General features: G+C 34.6%; 2 protein-coding genes across 2 annotated transcripts; one reads left to right on the top strand and one right to left on the bottom strand.

The window, feature by feature from the left end:
• Positions 1 to 1,572: 1,572 nt before the first annotated feature.
• LOC114180634 (uncharacterized) lies at positions 1,573 to 3,623 on the top strand. The gene is made up of 4 exons (XM_028066936.2): positions 1,573 to 2,250; positions 2,358 to 2,560; positions 2,641 to 2,898; positions 2,993 to 3,623. Exons 1-4 carry the CDS (start codon positions 1,573 to 1,575, stop codon positions 3,621 to 3,623), a joined length of 1,770 nt encoding a protein of 589 aa, XP_027922737.2.
• A 13,367-nt stretch (positions 3,624 to 16,990) lies between these two features.
• On the bottom strand, positions 16,991 to 18,082 carry LOC114181457 (small ribosomal subunit protein eS27y). The gene is made up of 4 exons (XM_028067921.2): positions 17,954 to 18,082; positions 17,510 to 17,611; positions 17,368 to 17,396; positions 16,991 to 17,283 (listed from the first exon to the last, which is right to left on the bottom strand). Exons 1-4 carry the CDS (start codon positions 17,954 to 17,956, stop codon positions 17,157 to 17,159), a joined length of 261 nt encoding a protein of 86 aa, XP_027923722.1. The 5' UTR covers positions 17,957 to 18,082; the 3' UTR covers positions 16,991 to 17,156.
• Positions 18,083 to 20,731: the final 2,649 nt, after the last annotated feature.

The raw sequence follows: 20,731 nt of genomic DNA, 5'->3' as shown, positions 1-20,731 counted from the left end.
GAATTTTAATCGCAATTGGTACGGGGTCATCGTGAATTCATCGCACATATCGGTACCAGGTTAGGTTTTCTATTGCGTTAGCGGTTTCGATTTCGTTTTTTATTTTTCGTTTTTGGTGGTTTGCGATTTTCTTTTTGGTCGTTTGCGATTGGGTTGGTGTTGGTTTCGCAAGCGGTTTTGTTTGTTTTATTGTGCTATTGTGTTGTCATTGTCTGCTATTGTATGGCATTTTTATTTTCGTTGTAGTGTCCCACTTGTTTGTCCTGAACATGTTTGTCAGTGGATTGGGGTTGTGTGCGTGCTTTGTCGGTGTCGGTGCGGTTTGTTTGAAAGTTGTGGTCCCTTTTTTGTTCGTGGACCCTGTATGTGTTGTTTCAAATGTTTTATGCGATATTAAATGTGTTTGTGGACCCTGCTTACAAATGTTTTTTATATCTGCCAGATATCACTTGTTTGAAAAAGTGGTTTGTAATGTGTGATGAGACTTTCGAATTTGTGGTCCACCATGGTGGAATTTTTAAACAGTTTGGTCCTATTAATTACATAGGTGGGGAATCCACTGTTTGGGGTTGTGACCCAGACACGTGGAGTTATTTTGAGGTGGTAGGAGAAATCAGGGAAATGGGGTATGTATATTAAGGAGTTATGGTATGCAATAGAGAATGCCATGTATAAGTTGGAGGATGACAAAAGTGCAATAAATATGATGCACATTGCGAAACACTATGGCCAGGTTCATATGTTTGTTGTCCATGGTATATCTGAAGCAGAAGTTGTGGAAAACGACTTAAAGGATGAACAGGGTTTCCTTTGTGGGGCTGAGTTAGAGAGTGGGGAGGGCAGTCACATAAATGCGGAGGTACAGGAGGTTGAGAAGGAGGTACAGCAGGTTGAGGAGGAGGTCCAAAAGGAGGTTGAAAATGAGGTTGAAAATGAGGTTGAGGAGGAGGTTAATGAGGAGGTTCATGAGGAGGTTCATGAGAAGGTTAATCTGGAGGTTGAGGAGGAGGTTCATGAGGTTCAGGTTGAAGTGCAGATGGGGGTGATGGTTTAAGTGATTGTGAGGTGCAATCTCACGTCAGGGGTGAGGAAGGAGTTCAAGAAGAAGATGAGGGACTTGTTGATGTCCAGATCAGTTTGGACCATGGTGATCATAATTTGTATGAAGGGAGTGTGGAGGTGAATAATGAGCAAGAGTCTGACCAGGTGGAAGATATTGAAAAAGAGAATGAAAGTGAAGAAGAAGAATACAGTGACAGTGAGGAAGATGGTAGTTATGTAATTTCGGATAGAGAAACAACAGGAGATGAATGGCAATCAGATGACCTCCTTAGTCTTAATGAAAGTGATGATGAAGGATGTGTTGATGAAAGTTCAAGTGATGAAGGGGGGAGCTGTGGTCCTTTTGGCACATTTGTCATGCCAAATTCGATGGCTTACTATAGGTGGGATGTGGGAACAAATTTCATAGATAAGGAACATTTCCAACAAGCAATAATAACTTATGCAGTTCATTCTGGTAGAAACATAAGATGGGTTTAAAATGATAAACAAAGAGTGAGGGTGAAATGTATGGGGGCACAAGGAAAATGTGAATGGTCCGCATATGCTGCATATATTCCATTACGCAAGACATGGCAACTAAGAAAAGTGGTTGATAGGCATAACTATTCTAGGGAGTTTAAACTTAAGATTATGAGTGCAAAATGGCTGAGTAAGAAGGTAGAGAAGTCTTTGATTGAAAATCCGAAATTCAAGATTAAGGATGTGCGAGAAAAAGGGTTGAGGAAGTGGAATACAAGTATTTCAGTGGCCATGGCTCGTAGGGCAAAATCCTTAGCTTCAGACCAAGTGGAAGGGTCATTCAAAGAACAGTTTCGAAGAATACATGATTATGCTTATGAAATTCTGAGATGCAATCCAGGGAGCACAGTCAAAGTTAAAGTGGATGAAATGCAAGGTGAGTCTATTTTTGGTAGGTTTTACACATGTTTCAAAGCATGCAAAGATGCTTTTGTGCTTTGTCGCCCCTTTATTGGGTTGGATGGTTTCTTCCTCAAAGGGAAATATGGGGGCGAGTTGCTAACTGCAGTGGCCAGGGACGTTAACGACCAAATGCTTCCTCTAGCATACGCAATTGTGGAGGTAGAGAACAAAGAGACTTGGAAATGGTTTTTGGAAATCCTAGTGGATGATCTAGGAGGACCTGAAGTCTGTGGGGCATGTACATTTATGCCAGATCAACAAAAGGTTTGTATCTGTTCATGCAAATATTTTTATTCACATTATAGCCATGAACTGTATTAATTTTAATGCATATAACTGCTATGAAACAAGGTCTGTTGCCTGCAATTCAGGAGTTATTACCTGGTGCAGAGCAACGATTTTGTATGAGGCATTTGTACTCTAATTTCAAAAAATGGTTTGGTGGCCAGAAGTTGAAAAACCTAATGTGGAAGGCAGCAACTGTGACACACCCTGTGGCCTGGGAAAGGGTAATGAGAGATATTAAAAAGGAGAATGAAGATGCTTTCAAGTACCTCATTGCTATACCACCTAGGTATGTGTTGAAATCTCATTTATTTTATAGTATTTAATATCAACACTGACTTATCATAATTAATGTTTGTTTCTACACAGGGTTTGGTCCAAATCAAGATTCACTAGGAATGCTGTCACTGACACAGTAGTAAATAACATGACAGAGGCATTTAACAGTGTGCTTGTTGATGCTAGATGCAAGCCTATTATCTCAATGTTGGAAGACATACGAATATACATGATGAAGAGGTGGCTATCTAAAAGACAAAAGTTGGAAAAAATGGAAGGGCAAATCTGTCCTAAAATAAACAGCAGACTACAAGAAGAATCCAAAAAAAGTAGATACTGGATCCCAAGGTATGATTTATTTAAGTGTTGATCATGTATAACCTCATCTGTGTTGATGATTTCTGCTGTAGAATCTGATATGTCTATATGAATTGTAATGTAGTTGTGCTGGGGGGAAAGTATTTGAAGTTGCACACCTATCAGTGCTAGGTGACAAGTATGTTGTCAACCTAGACACCCAAGATTGCAGTTGCAGGAAGTGGATGATAACTGGCATCCCGTGCTGCCATGCACTTGCTGCCATCAGGTTCTTGAACTTGAATGCAGCAGATTATATCCCCCTATGTTTCAGGAAATCAACTTTTGAAGAGATGCACAACTCCATTATCTACCCTATCAATGGACAAAACATGTGGCCCACCACTGATTTCCCAGATGTCATGCCTCCACATAAAAGGATTATGCCTGGGCGACCCAAGAAAAAGAGAAGGCTGGAACAATGGGAGTTGAGGAAAGATGACACCCAATTACGAAAAGGTGGCCATAGAAAAAGATGTAGAGTTTGTCGTGAACTGGGGCACAATAGAACAAATTGCCCACAACTACCTACACAAGGACAGTCCTCACAGCCAACTGATGCTCCTCCACAACCAACCCAGCCATCTCAAGAGCCAATTTCTGCTACTCCACAACCAACCCAGCCATCTCAGGAGACAATTTCTGCTACTCCACAACCAAACCAGCCATCACAGGATCCAACTTCTGCTCCTCCACAACCAACCCTGCCAGTCTGATTCACTTGTTTATGCGACCTTTTAATGTATATGTAATCTGGTCTTTAAGTTTGAATTTTGATGGCTGTTATTTTGTAAAATTCATTAGCCATTTTTGGATAAATTGGATCACAGACATTTTCATTTTGTAAGTTGGTTAATTCAGGATTATGGTGGACAACAACTTGTTTAATCTCAAGTATGAGGATTTTGGTTATTTATGAATTATAATTTTATTAGTACTGACATTCTTATACGACTTACAATGCAATTAATTGTATTCAGAACATTATTAAACAGGAAAAGTTTATCCAGTACACAATCTAATTAAACAATTTTTTAAAATTCTGGGACCTCTTTGAACATCAATTACAAAAGTAGGGACCTATTTGAACATCAATTACAAAAGTAGGGACCTATTTGAACAAAACTAACACAATTGAGGACCTGATTGAACATAAATAACTTAATTCATTCATAATTTTCGAAACTTCGTACATTAAAACCTTCACAATTACAACCCTTTTTTGTCAATCTTTTAGCATCAACGCCAACATCACAACGTTTATCAACCCAACGATACTAACCACTACGGCTAATACATTAAAGCATTTTTTCAGATCCCTAACTACATTCTCGAGATCTTCTATCTTCATGTTTTGGTTCACAATAATAACTTCTTTTTCTTCATCAACGTCTTCATACCACCATTTAAAAAAATTGCAGCAAACACCACCACCTTCACTCTGCCGCTGTTGATGAATAGAAAATACATAAAAGATTCATTAAATCAGACATACCCAGAACAATAGCAATTAAATCAATCTTACCTTGTAGTTAGCACAACCCCAGAAATTTCTACCCACATTTCTCGGAGTTCTTGTTGTCCTCAGAACTGCAGCTTGCCCACAATCACAAATAGGTCTTAAAGCTTGAGTGCGAGAAGCGGGAACACTACGCTGCATGCAGTTATTACAGTATGAAGAAGATGATTGGGTCCGAGACATAGCTGCAACAAAGCTTCAACCATGAGCAAGGTCACACACGAGATGGCTTCTTCGACCTTTTATAAACCCTAACACTTTCTTTTTTAATTTTCATTACTTACATTTAATTAAAAACTTAATGTGTTTAACCCACTAATTAACCACCTTATTGTAAAGAAACACGGACATGTAGGATTAGTATTTCGATACGTAGCAAGGAAAAGCCAACTGTACAGTGAAACGTTATCAATTTAAACGGCGTTACCCAATTAGGACCTAATTGAATCAAATTGACCAAATTTAGGACCTATTTGAGCACCCCCGCGAAAATTGGGACCTAATTCAAAAAAGTTGACGAAAATTGGGACCAAAAAGGTATTTTAACCATTTTGTAATTAGCATCTTTTCTTTTATTTATTTCATGAAAGATTAAGCATGAATTTCATTTATGACAGATGATTAGTTTATTTTTTTTTTGAAATGGAAGCAGTTGATCCCTGATGGGGTTGTATCCTTGTCTATTTTATGCTTTGGGCAACTAAAGCTGTGGTGGGTTAAAATGCTTTATTAAATGTTGGTCGAGACTAAACTAAGTTTTCGTACTTGTGTTGGCATATTTTATGAATGTTGGCGATGACAAAGATATATGAGAGTGGATTTTATGGTTTGATGTTTTATAATATATTGATTTAATGTTTTATGATATATTACTTTTAATATAAATTTAAATTAGAAATACAAATTATTACATTTTAATAAATAGTTTATAAAAGTGAAATACGTCGATTGTTTTTATTGATTGGAAATCTGAATATTTTTGGTGACTAAGGAAAGGTAGGATGACCAACTGGTTGCATGATGTTTAGAGACACTCTAATTATGTATGGTTGGGTAAGTGATTGTACTTTATTACCTATGTGTGTTTGTGATTATGATGTTTGTTTTTCTTTTGTTAGCTCTCTCTTGCATTGTTTGTGTTTGACTGTGATGATCATATCTTTATACGGAAGCATATGTTAGTGTAGATGCTGACTAACATGAAAATTTTTAGGAGACGTACCAAGGATTTTATTTAGAGTCTTTTTTTAGTGGGAAATAAAGGTTTTGTTTAAGTTTCATTTTATGTGATTCTGTCTAAGTTAAATTTTGGATTTTTTTTTATCTTTTCGATAAGAAGTTGTGACATCCTTCATGGGTGTTACAGCAACAATAAGACATATTGGACAAAGACAAAATAGTAGTACTAGACATTCAAAAGGGGAGTCTCCCCCAACCAAAAGATGTGAATGGGTCATTGAAAGTCATGTGCCATCCTTGGGAAGGGGATACTAACTTCCAGCAAAAAAAAAATCTAGTGTCTAATGAGAATCCATCAATGACAATAAATCGAGATACTTGATAACATCGTGACTCTGGTGTATTCCAAACAACGGTGAGAGCTAATTAGGGAAAAGCCTTACAAGGGCATACTAGAGGCATAAAACCTTCTATACCAAGCGAATCAAGAGTATATGATAATTCAACACCTTATGTGTTATGCTTGCAACAAGATTCACTTTAGCAAAAATAGGTGCAAACCTCCTTGATATCGCTTAAGCACATTAGTCAGAAAGAGTATGAATCATTACGCTAATTCATGGATCGATTTATAGTAGTTACGACAAAAGTACCCAACTTAAGCACAATCACAATGCATACCTTGTTATGCAGACTCCGGCCAAGCCCATTTTAGGATTTAGTTTTGGCGGACATTCCAAAAAACATGGATAGTCTCAAAGTGTGCTCAACTCGTTATATCATATTGAAGAAAATAGAAGTAAACTTAAGAAGTGCTCCTATAGAGCTTCAAAACATGCCTACAAACAAATATGACTCCTACACTTCTCCTGAACTCCAATTAGGAGGTCATGTTATAAGAAGCATGTAATCTCGAACTCATACAACTTCCTCAACCTTTAGTAACTTCTCATATGGTCGATCTTACCAAGTGATGTAGCTACCACCAGAATTAAGGACACACTACCAAAGATTGTTCTAAAGTAAGGAAACTGATAAAAGAACTCATCCAATCAAGGCCACTAGCTCACTTTGTTTACAATGCACAAACATGATGTTGTCCTTGAAAAGGTGGTTGTCGAACTCAATGCAAAAGATTTTGTGGTGGATAGGGAATAGGTTGATCTCAACAACCACAATTACCACCACCTCAACCTAAGCCACGTTAAGGCGTACCTCAACAAAAACTTGGCTGATGTCCAAGGAACTATAAATACTATCATCAGAAGATTTGATAATGGTGGTAGTATAAGCTCGTCACGAAAATGATATTAACAAAGCATTAATTCAATAGGCCAATTCCCACCATGATCAGAGTGTAGACAATATATTTTTCTAATGAGGACTTTTGTATTCATGATCTTGTCCAGGATGATCTAGTCATCGTTACAACTACCATAGCCAAATAAAGTTCCATAAAGTCTTCATCAATCAAGGAAGCTCAACCAATGTTTTGTATAGGTTGACCTTTCAAAAACTTGATGTCCTTACCATCTACATCCAATCTTACTCGGATCCACTAATTGGATTCGCAGGGGTGCATAATCAGGGGTATATTGACCTTTTTATGACTTTTTAAGACAATGGAAACACACAACATGCTAGTGATATGTTACACTGGGAGTTATCGTCTCTACCCCTCACACGATCATGAAATTTCAAGATGAGAATGACAACGTCATCACAGCGAAAGTAGATTCCGAAGCAGCCCCAGATTACTACGTAGATTCTTACATTTTGAAGTCCTCCACTTCAATTAGCGTTGATGGTACAAATGAAAAGCTACAATTACCTAATGCAATAAAGACAAAACATAAAGAAAAAATGAGCATTTTTACACATAAAAGACATACCTCCACCATAATGTATTGATGCAGAATCAATGATCTCACTAAAGAGTTGGATCTTGACGTAAAAGTCAAGTTTGAAGAAAATCGACCTACGTTTGATGATTCGATGACCGATTTCTAGCTTCGGCAACAATGCAGTTAGTGTATAAAGATTAGTGCCATAATACCTAAACAAAAAAATTGAGCATGTGCTTAAAGTGAATGTCGATCTATTTATTTGGAGTCTAGCTGACATCGATCTAAAATTCATGTGTCACAAGCTTGTTATTCATTTTGAGGCCAAGCTCATCTCCTAAAGAAAGTGCAAGCTTAGGGTAGAAAGGAGTATGGCCATTGATCAAGAGGTATAGAAGCTTGTGAAAGCCAAATTCATAAGAGAAATTATATACACCAAATGGTTATCAAACTTTGTAATGGTCAAGAAAGCAAATGGTAAGCAGTGAATGTGCACTGATCTAAACAAAGCATGTCCTAAAGATATCTACCCATTGTTGAGCATAGACTACATGGTTGATAACACAACTTCCTTTTAGATGCTTAACTTTCTTTTGCATATTCATCATACAACCAAATAAGGATGTATCCACGGTGTATCCTCTAGGTGAAGAAAAAATGACATTCGTGATTGATGGATCTATTTTTTTGTTACAAAGTCATGCCTTTTGGCCTTAAAAATGTTGGAGCCACATATCAATGTTGAATGGATAAAGTCTTCTCAAACTTAATCAGCCATATAATGTAATTCTATGTCAATGACATGGTCATCAAAGCAATCACAGCAAAGGAGCATCAATCTCATTTAGAGATGGTCTTTTAGAAAGTGAGAACAATAACGTTCGCCTAAATGTAGAAAAGTGCTTCTTCAGCGTCAAGGGCAGTAAGTTCTTTGGCTTTATGTTAAGACATAGGGGCATTAAAGCAAACACTGACAAATGTGAAGCCTTTCTCACAATGAGGAGCCTCTGCAACCTCAAAGAGGTTCAACATTTGAATGGAAAACTCGCGACACTTTCCAAGTTCCTACCACGTCTTATGAAGAAAGCCAAACCTTTTCTCATATTGTTAAAGGGCATCATGAAATTTCATTACAACGAAAATTATGAGAACATATTTCAAGAGATAAAGAGAGATATAACATCTTTATCTATACTCGTTAGCCCTCATCCCTGTGCAACCCTCACATTGCACCTTGTTGTACCCAATCAACTGAGTACTTGTTCAAGAAGAAGGTCAACAACAATATTCGATCTACTTTACAAGTCAAATGTTAGAACCTGTCAAGGAGTGATACCAAATCATTGAAAAATTAGTACTTGCTCTATGTTCACTCTTTGGAAGGCGTATCAAATCATGCAAGTAGTAACCAATAAGACTAGATATCATTTCCCAAGAGACTCGTGCAATACTAAATAATCATGCAGTTAATAACTAATCTAGACTAAATAATAGTTCCATACTTTCAGATTATGTGTAAGAAAGTAAATTGATGCATAAATGATAAAGATGAACTTTGGAAGTTCAAACGCTTAAACGATGTAAAAAATGATAAATGATATGGAATCGTATTGTTGGAGTTAGATTTCATCGACTTCACTCTCATGCATATAAAAACTCACACCCTCTCCGTTAATATACTAATGTCAACCCACAACTCTACTCAAACTCTAATCCCTTAATAGAATCAACCTAGGTTTCCTTATTACGAGTCTATCCCTTGGACCCCAAATAAACAAACATGCCTTTTGAATTAGGGTTTAAGTAGAGCTATCAAAATGGGTCACTCGGCCTGACCCGACCCGACCCACCACAGGTTGGTCAATAAGTAAGCCAACCTAACTCGGCTCACTTATTAGCAAGCCCAAAAATTTTGAACCCGACCTGACACACCACAAGTTGGTGGGTTAAACAAGTTTACTCACTTAATTAAAAAAATTACAATTTTTTTCTACAATCCTAAAAGAAAACTAAATTATAGTTTTGATTAAAATATAAATAAAGTTGATACATATTATAGGTTCATAGGTTCACAAAAGCTACCTTCAACTGAAAGAAAAGGTACTAAAAATCAAAAGGAAAGTGGCATTAAGTTGATACCTATGACTTCGATGTATCATTTTACTTTTTGAATTTTTATTTTATACATTTTACACAGTTGCATTTGTTCTAAATATCTATATAAATTTGGTGAAAGTATTTAGGGTTTTCATATTTTAATTTATAAAGAGAATTAGCAAGATAAGTGTAAGACCTAGGGAAAAAATGAGAAAGTTCATCTGAAGTTTAAACTGAGAATTCTTGTTGAGGTAGGGATCACGTAGCCATAAATTTTTAGAAACACATGGAATATAAATATTGGTTGATGAGAAATTTTGCTTATTTGCTTTTATATATATTTAATTATGTATAGCATGCGACATTCATGTGTTTATAACTTGGTAGTGCACCTTGTATCATGTGAAAGGTCGTACCTTAGTGGTTGGGGGTGTGAGTTGGGTGCTTTGGGGCATGGGTTTGAACCAGGTGGTTTGTGGATCGGTTTATGGTCAAGTTGTGTTTTTCAACCACAAATTCCTTAGTTAATGTGAGTAACCACATAAAACGGAAGGAAATAATTTTGAGTGGATGTTAGGTTAAGGACCCTTTAGGTTACAAGTTTTAGGAGTTTGGGAGTAAGGAAAAAGAAAATATAAGCAAACGGCCAAAATAGAGAGGGACGCGAGGAGAATGAGAGACGAAAGCTTAGAAACAGGAATTGTTGAACCACCAGGTACGGTGGTGCTACTCTTGTCCTTTCTCCTTGTTCATTAAGGTCTTATGCGTGAGAATTGGAATGTTTTGAATGTGTTAATGTAATGACGATGAATGGTATCCTACCTTTGTTAGTTTCTGGTTTTTGAACTTGCTTTGATGTTGGTATTCTGGTTTTTAAACTTGCATTGATGTTGGTAAACCATGTTCCTTTTATTCCCACACTGCCGTGAAAGTGTGTGAGTTTCATTCCGTTCTAGAGGCCATAGTTTTTCTCCTTCATGAACCTTTAACAGTTGGTGGTGCGTGGGGTATTTTTCGTTGTGTAGTTGGTTCCACTATAGAGGTGGGTAGCATGCGGAGTTAGGATTCTTAAGAACTTTAACCTAGTGGGACAGGTTGGGTTCCTTATACAGGTTGGGTTCGTTAGTCATGTTGCGTCCACTCCATCCCTAGGTTTGGTTTTCCCCCTTTCCCCCAAGTTTTTTCTTCCTTCATCTCTGCAGTTTATTGTTCGTCACCCCTATAATTTTCTTCTTCCTCCATGGCCATAGTTTTTTTCTTCCTTTATTCTGCAAGTTTTTTGTTTGTCCGTTTTGGAAGATATTTTCGGATTGGGTTCGTCATTTCCCTTTTGGTGGAGCAGAAAAAGTTTTGGGTTTACCCACTACAACAATTTTTTTGTATTCGTTGATGTTTGTGGAAAGGAGGCATTTTTATTTCTGTTTTTGGTTAATATATGATAAAGTTTGTATTTTTTTTTAAAACAGTGTTGTTCAAGACCGGATTGGTGAAGCATGATTGGTGTTTTTCGTTCTGTTGTGGTTTACATTGGTGGAGAGGCACGAACTAAACATGTTAAATTCTCAAAATTTAAGTGTTACTACCTTTATGTGGGTGAGGGAAAACAATGTAATGCAGAAAAGTACAAGTTTGCACTTACGATAACACAGCTTTGCACTTAAACTTGAAGTTTTTCATATCCAATAAATTATAAACAATCTCCAAAATTTATAAACAATATTCCTTATCAATTGGTGTGAGTTAACTTTATTAATGAAGTGTATAATTTACTCACGCCACAAAACTAGATATTTATCATCCAAGCCAACAAAGAAGTCAAACATCATAAACTTCACAAAATTTCAACAGCATTTCACATTGGTCTCTGAAGTACACGAAATGAAAGTGATCGGTCATGATCACAATCAAGTATGCATCCAGAGAACAACACAAATTAGCCTCAATCGAAATTTTATGAAATTTATGAATAAACCTCAATGTACACATTGTAGCAAATTATGAAAAATAATTTTTTCAAACTGCCCAATCGGACAATTCAAGATTTAATACAAACGATTAAAAATTTCATCATTTGTACTAAATCTCAAATGGGAACTAAGTTTCGCTCAGTGTATACTATAAGTATAATAAATCTACATATATAAAATAACACTGCAACAGTAATATTCAAAATAAAATGCAATTATAATTATTTAAACATGCATATATCTAATAATAAATATAATTTTATTTCGTAATTTTACAAATATTATTATAAAATTTTAAATAAAAAAAAGAAATAGGCGAAAAAAATTAACAAAAAAAATAGTCTAAAACTAAAACTATAATGACAATTATAAAAAAATACAAGCAATTATATACATACAACGAACAATTATATACATACAATGAAAAACTAACCTCTTCTAATTGAAGACGAACTTTGAGAGGGAGTCTAGGGTCTCCGCACATCGTTGGCCAAATGGGAACGAAGAGCAAGTGGGACGAATCTCAAAATGTTGCAAATAGGGATGAAAACGCAAAATAATCGGTTCAAAACGCGTAAAATCAACCCATAATTAAATCCCAACAAGTTTGATGGCAAAAACCTTTCGAAACTCACCTAGAGAAGGTCGGAAATGGGGTCGTCAGTGGGAAATGTCGCAGAAACAGTGAACAGCATAAGGGTTTCTGCGTCTCGCAGAGAGATAAATAAAACTTAACGTCGGTGCTGTGTTAGTCCAACGTTAAGTGACGTCGGGGGTTGGGTAGCCGACGTTAAGAGACGTTTGGCACGTGTGGGTCCGACGTTAAGGGACGTCTGGCGTAAAGGAGTCTGACATCCTTTTTTAAATGACGTTGGGGTATATTTAAACAGACGTTAAGTGACGTCTGACCTGGAGCGGCAAACGTTAAAAAGGTCTCGTTATTTACAAAAATGTCATCGATCATTTTTAATGTTGGGATTTTTTTAGGCAGGCGTTATTGGGGTGACCTTATAAGGCTTTTTTGTGTTAGTGAAAATTAATTTGAATATTTAGGTGGAGTGATTTGATATATATAAATTCTAAAAAAATATATTTTAACATATATAAATTGTAATTAAACTTAATAACTAATTTGATCCTACTTTAAACATGGACAACCATGCTTCATTTAAAAAGAATGAAATTCAATTGAATCAAAATTTCAAATGATTGCTTCATTTAAAAATTAGAATCAAAATTTCAAATATGTGAACTAAATTAAGTATAAAACATTATTATGTGATATTGAGACTGACATGTGATATTGGAAAAACACTTAACAAATGAGTTTGTGAGACTGACATGTGACTTTTTGTTTCTATAATATAACAAAAGAATATTTAAAAAATTAGAAGGGTTAAATATGTTTTTGGTCCCTTAACTTTCAATGAATTTTGGAATTAGTCCATTTAGAAATTTTGGACCAATTTAGTCCTTCATCTTTTGAAATATGTGGATTTACTCCTCTTAATCATATTTTGTTAGGTTTATTTAATATTTCGTACGCATTTCAGAATTGTATTTCAATTGTTTATACTATTTGACACATTTTTGTTTTAATGTTAAGTCAAATACTATTATGAAACACGCTTGAAAGGTCAAATAAATTTAACAAAATTTGATTAAAAATACTAAATCCATGTATTTCAAAAGATGAAAGACTAAATTGGTCCAAAGTTTCGAAATTGACTAATTCTAAAATTCACTGAAAGTTAAGGAACCAAAAACATATTTAATCCATGTATTTCAGAATTGTATTTGAATTGTTTATACTATTTAACACATTTTTGCTTTAATGTTAAGTCAAATACTATTATGAAACATGCTTCAAATGTAAGCCCCATTTTTCAGCCTTATGTGTTTGGGCATGGCCTCTTCGTAGGCCCAACGCCAGCCCTCTAGAGGACCCAATACCTTTTCCAGCTGACACATTCCTCACATGTCACCTTTTCAGAAACAGCTCTTTCCTCTCCTTCCCATATCTCCAGCAAGGTGCTCTGCTAGGGCACACTATTCTTACTTCTCCAAGCTGGTGAAACCCATATCGTCTCCAAGTAAGTTGAACCTTATGGGTTTTGGACCTGTTTTTCCCTCCCTTTGCACTGTTTGAGCATGTTGGTCGGTTAGGGTTCCATCTGTTAACCTCGTTTTGTCCTGGTTTTCATGTTTCAGCTCACTACTCTAGTTACTGGAGCTGTGGTACCCCTTAGTTAGGGTCTGTTTGCTTTTGGTACTCAAAACAGAGGTAAGGGAAGTTAGGTTTTCAAGTTCTAAATCCATTTTTGTATGCTTGCGAGTTGTTCTGTGTTTTGGGTGTTTGAATGGTATATTAATCATGTGTAAATGGCTGGCTTATATTTTGTACGTGCTCTGAGTTGTTTTTCTTCCTGGCATGAGTGGAACAGTGGGGGAGAACTAATATTCTCGCCTGAGCGAGCTCGTCTCGCCTAGGCAAGAATATCAGAGGCTCGCCTAAGGTTCTGCCTCGAGCGCTCGCCTAGGCGACCATTCGCGTTTTGAGCGACACCCTGCCTCGCTCAGGCGAGAAGGTCTCGCCTAAGCGAGTATTCGAGAAAATCTTCCAGGCCACAGTTTGCAAACTCGCCTAAGCGAGAGCTTGCGGCTTACGCGAGGCAACCTTCCTCGCCTGGGCGAGGGCGCTTAGCTTGAGCGAGGCTGCTGCAGGGGGGTGATTTAGTTCTGTTTTCTTTCCTGTTTGGTTGATGGTTTGTGTGATTGGTTTAATTATCCCTGTTAAAAACCTAAAGTATGTGAATATACATGATTGTTTGATTCCTATGGACTGAAATTGGTATGTTGGCATAAGTAATACATGGATTTTGGTTGGTTGGTTGAGAACTTGCATGAGGATTGAATGTTTGAGATAAAGGTGGTGGTTATGGTACGAAACGTGAAATTGATGTGAGATAGGCGTAATTCCATGAGTTTCGTGGGGAGACTCCATGGTGGCGTGTAGTGTGTATATATATATATATATATATATATATATATATATATATATATATATATATATATATATATATATATATATATATATAGGGTAAGGATTCAAGTAAGGACTGCATCCCGAAACTCTAATGGGTCAGTGAGTCTCAGGTAGAGCAAACTGACCCAAGTGGTGAGAGTAGCGGGAGGCCCTAGTCTTTGGCAGGATAATGGTCTTAGACGCTTGAAAGCTAACCTTGTGTGTGGTAGGGTGAAACCTATTGGTAATGGCTCTACAGAGCAGTAGAGGCCACCACAAGTGCAAGCGTCCAGTGAATCTGATCCTAATATATTTATCCGGATAATTGAGTCATAGTGTTCTACTTGTCTGCTATAACATGATTCTCTGTGCTTACTGATTTGCATGCTTGGACCGTTTTACGTACTTGTCTGCTATAATATGTTAAATTTAAATTACACTAGCTTACCCTTTCATTTCATGTTTGTGCCTGTCTTATTTCCTTTTGCGATGATCACCTTTTGGTGGGAGCAGACGATAGGGATGTTTGAGGTGGATCTAGGGGTAGCAGCGGTGCAGCTTAGATTTTTCTATCTTGATGGCTCTTAGGAGCAATTTCATGGCCATGGGGCCTTTTGTAATAGTTGCCTTAGTGGCAACCCCTTTTGCAAAACTGTTGAACCCTTTTAGACGACGTTTTTGGTTAGGGCACTGTTGTATGCCTAAGTTTCTATTCCAGTGCACTCTTGGACGACTATAAGAGTTACTTTCTTATGTTCCCTATTCATCTGATTGCTTTTTTGGTATTATAATTTTGTGATGCTTTATTAAGTAGATTTATTCTATTAAATGGGATATCACATCAAATGTCAAACAAACTTAACTTTCAGTGAATTTTTGCTTTAATGTTAAATTGGTCCAAAGTTTCAAAATTCACAGAAAGTTAAAGAACCAAAAACATATTTAATCCACGTATTGCAAGATTGTATTTAAGTTGTTTATTTGACACATTTTTACTTTAATGTTAAATCAAACACTATTATGAAACGTGCGTCAAATGTCAAATAAATTTAACAAAATTTGATTAAAATATTAAATCCACGTATTTCAAAAAACGAAGGTCTAAATTGGTCCAAAGTTTCAAAATTAACTTCTTCTAAAATTCACCAAAGATTAAGGAACCAAAAACACATTTAATCCAAATTAAAATTATCACAAACTAACAAATGGCGTAGTAAGAACACAACATTAACATCAATCCAAAACAAAACCTAATATTTTTAAAAACTATAAAACTTGAATTAAATAAAAATAAAAATTGGTAACCTATTTGAATTTTTTAAATAAATTGAAGGATTTTTTGATGCACAAAGAAACAAGGTAAGAACACTCTAAAATGTTTATATTTGTAAAGGTGAGTAATATAATCAATATTATAATATCTAAATAAAAAATCTTATATCAAATTTATCAATAATTAATATTTAATTTTTTTCTTACTTAATTAATTTCTTAAATTTATTTCTTTTCTACTTTTATTCTATTTATTTTCCTTATGAAACCCATTTAAGTAAAAACTTGCATTACTGAATTCAAGGGATTAATAAAATACCTACTTATTTTGTTATACAGAAAAGTAAAAAAGAAAATAAGAATGATAAAAGGTTAACATATAATTAATTTCAATGTACTTAATATCGACATATGTAATAATAAAAATAATAATAATAATAATAATAATAATAATAATAATTTCATATATTGTTAATATAACTTTAGGTTACATTAATTACTGCAGTTTTATTTAAATTTTAAATTTTAAACACCTAAAATATTTCATTAAAAACTATTTCATTTAAATTAATTAGTCTTATACGCAATCTTATTTAATTATTTTTAAATTAAATTTAGACAAAGTTTTTAACTATAAAAGAAAAAGCATTTCTTTAACTTGAGATAACGTATTGCTTGCATGTTTAAAGCAACACAAAAACCATAAGATCAAGCAAATAAAAATATGCGATCATGTTACTGTTTCTCCAAAAATCTAAGCTGAGAATTTGGGTGGAAATATAATTGTGGAATTGAGTTTTTTAGTAAAATGTTAAGTGCAACTAAGCACATAACCGATAATTGGCAGATTAAAAGCAAACTAAAAGCAAACTAAAAGTGCAACCAAGCCTAGAATTAATAGGCACATAAGATCAACACATCAAATAGAGATTTTTCTATCAAAGAATAACATGGACTAATGCACAAACAAGTTCTCTGCGTACAGAACATAACTAGAAAACAAGTAGAATCAAAACATATTTTTGTGAAAGTTATTTTAATGGTATTATAATCCAAATGCACATAACAAATATATGCAAACACATGCTCAATAAAATTCATTGCAAAAACAAATATCCAAACCAAACCATACTCATTCAGTGAGGAAATTTTCTGCAAAATAAATATCCAAAAACTGTACTAAAGAAAGGATTGAGTAGTATTAAGTCTCATCATGAAAGGCCAGAGTTAATAGAGTTACAACTTAACAAAATTAATATAGCATAGCTAAAATTGATTTCATATAAGAAACCTAAGAAGCAAAACTCTTCAACCATGGACAAAGAAAAGTTTGATTACTGCACCATTCAATCTCCCTTCTTCCTAAATGAGCATCCTTCAGTTAACCTGGCTCTTCCTCCTGTTGGTTGGCACAAGACAGTCTGGCAGTTACCACATACCACAACTGTTTGAGAGTGGCTAAACACAGTTGTTCTGCATTGCCAAATTCACACCACTTACTTATATATCATTATAATCAAATTTAAGGAAAAAAAAAAAGAAATAGATCCTACTTACATGTTGAAGCAGCCTTGACACTTCACATCCTGCAACAAATAATCAAAAGTTACTAATAGAGTTGTTTTCCTTTATAAATAAACAAATTAATAACAACATTTTTTATTCCAAATAATAATAACAATAATAATAATTTATGTACCATGAAAAATGAATTTGGTGACTGAACAAGACGCTTGAGCTTGTGCTTTCTCTTCTCCAACTCAGCTGGAGGATTCAGCAAATCAATATCGTTTTGAAGAACCTACTCAAACACAAAAGCAGAGAAGCAAGTTTCAGCAAGAATACAATATGCATATAAAAATATATCTTACTGTTTAATCTTCTTCTACACTAAAATAACATAGAAAGGTTCTATCAAACCATAAAATTATAAAAAAAAAAAAAAAAATTGTCTGAACCTTGTTAACAACGAAAACAAATCAGAAACCACGTTTCAAAAGAAAGGAAAAATTGTCATTCTCTTATTTGTTTCATAGGTCATCATTTAGAGGGTGAAAAAATGCATAGACGATTAGATAAATGAAAATACAACGCCAAATATTGAAGAAACAATCTCAGATCTAAAGCGAAAAATAGGACTCACCATTGTGCGAAGAAAGCCGTTGAAAACCTAACAAAAAGTCTTAACCTAGGTTTTGCAGCAGCATAGAGGGAAAGGAGGCGATGGAAAAATAACTAGGTTTATAAAGCTATTGTGTTGATATCTGGGCCGGCCCAGATGGACAAATTGATGTTCGTCTGTTACTATCTATACTCCTTGGTTTACTTTCTGAACACCCCGTTTTAGTATCTACACTCCTTTTTTTTATTTAGTTAAAATAATATGCTTAACCTTATTTATATCCAACATTTCAAAACACTCTTATTTCTTTTGCATTCATGGACTTCCCCCATGTACTACACACGTCATTTTATGCTTTTTATCTCTCTAATATTGTCGTAATGCTTCTAGTATGTTAGAAAAGACTATTTAGAAAATACTTTTAGAATGTTATTTTTATCATTTTAAATGTACTTTTTGTTACATACTTTAATTTTTAAGATTTTGGAAAGAACTATTTAAAAAACTTTTTCATTTTCATGTTTTATAAGATATTTTCTCAAATTTAAATCAATATATGGTTATATGTACTTTCCATAATAATTTAATAAAATATGTTTATATAAATGCATTTTAAGATGAATAGTTGAAAACTTTTTTATGAATAAATCTTGTCTTATAATTAGAATTCTTGAATGTACTTCATAAGACTATTTCGAAAGTCAAAAACACTGGGATTGGGATTGGGCTTCTGCACATGAAGGTTGTTGCTTTGGTTATCATCCTAAGCGAGATTCATGGGTTGTTTTCATTCACCAAAACATTGTTATTCACACTGAATATTCAACAAATAGAAATTGAGTTTAATCCTTTAAATTTTTGTATGAAATCTAGGGTAAATCTAGGGTAATATTTTTTACCTCCATAACAGAAGTTGTAAGACCCGAAAAAATTAAATAATTAAATAAATGATTATTTAATAATTGTGGATAATGGAAACCTTTATGATATTTAATGTTAGAATTTATGACAAGAAATAGTACTAGCTCAAGTGGTTGAGAGTACATGGTTATATGGAGAGGACTTGAGTTCAAGTTATGTGTATGTCATTTGAGTGTTATTTTAATTATGTTATCTTAAGAAAATTGCATGTGCACACTTAAATTGATATTAGGTAACCTTGAAAACCTGATTTGGTAGTGGAAATGCGGAGATATAAGACTTGGGAATTAGATTGAGACAGGTATATGGGATTATTACATTTGAGAGTGCATGAAGTAAATAAATAAACAAAAAGCCCAATTATGATGCAAATCTGCAGAGGTATAGAAATTAAATTATGGAGGTGTAGAAGAAAACATTTGAAGTTATTAACCCAATTAATATGGTGGTGCGAGAGTAAATTATGGAGTGCATGCCAAATGATTGGAATTAGTAACTCAATTAACATGGTGTTGTATAATTAAGGGTTGCACGAAGAAAATATTGAATCCTCACGTAGTAAATCCTTTAAAGCTTTGGTTTTGGATTGTTTATTAATTATTTCATGTGAATTAAGAACGTACCATTTTGTTCATGGAATTTTATATTTCAGACGGCAAACATACAATTTGTAAATGAGCAAAACATGTTATAAAACTCAAATATAGAATATGTGTACCCGATTTATGCTCACTTGCACTCTTGTTCTTCTGTAATTGGGTTTTGATCTTGGATATTTACATGACCTCTTGATTTGCTTCTTTGATCCTTCACCGTTATTTAGTGATTTTCTTGCTCTTTCCTGTACTATTTCTTTGTTTTGATTTTTTTCCTGTCTCTGTACGAAGAATGGTTTGGATGAAAGTGTGTGAAAAAATGGGTGCAGAGGATGGTTGATGATGGCTTAAAATGTTAGAGAGGAAGATGATGGTACTTGCACGGAAGTGTTATAGCGGTTGTGGATGGTGTGAGGAGCAGGTGGAGGAAGTTGAGAACACTGAGAACCGTTCTTCTAAAAACTGTTTTTGTATTTTTAATTTTCAATTTTTAAATTTAATTAATTAAAAAAAGAAAGATAATTAATAATAAATAATTTTTAACCTTTTAATTTTTTAATTTTTATTTTAATTAAACAAAACGAAAAATATTTAATAATTAATAATAATATTTTTATTATTTTCTTTTAATCTAAAACACAAAATCTTTATTTTACTTAACTTTCAAAAACATAAACTAAAGAAACATTTTTTAAGCCATTTTATTATTATTATTTTTTTTAAAATAATTTATTTTTATCCTTTTTAATTAACACTTATTTTTGGCTTTTTTTTATTCATCCAGACAAAATTGGATGTTGATAGTGATCTACAAGGCTTTGGGTAATACCTTTAGGATGGACTTTGCTGGAGCATTCCTTGAGTTGTGGCTCAGAATGACATTCCTTAAGTTGTGGCTCATAATGGAGGATGAACACGTGGCAATCCCAGGTTGTGCCTGGTGAGTTGGTACTGATGTGAGTATGAGAGTTGTGGCTATTACGGATGGTATCCACATGATTAGGCAATCACGGGTTGTTGCCAACGATGTTGCTAATCTGGTGTCGAGAATACGAATTGTGGTTCGTATGGGGAACTCCACTTAGTGTATGGATGGTGGTTCGTAACATGATAGCACACACGTGTATCCACAAGTTGTGGCTTGTAGATGGTGGAATCACGAGTTGTGGCTTGTGGTGGCAAAAGATATCTTAAGGTCATCATTTGAAGATGTAGACAATGGATAAACATGGTGGTGGTCATGCCTTATGGGATCAGAGGATAGAGTTTCTCTTATGTGCGT

Source organism: Vigna unguiculata, chromosome 4 (genome assembly GCF_037176805.1).
Source record: "Vigna unguiculata cultivar grain cowpea cultivar isolate G323 ecotype 2 chromosome 4, ASM3717680v1, whole genome shotgun sequence".
Lineage (NCBI taxonomy): Eukaryota > Viridiplantae > Streptophyta > Magnoliopsida > Fabales > Fabaceae > Vigna > Vigna unguiculata.
The sequence above is the reverse complement of the archived record's forward strand: the minus strand, read 5'-3'. Positions and strand labels throughout refer to the sequence as shown.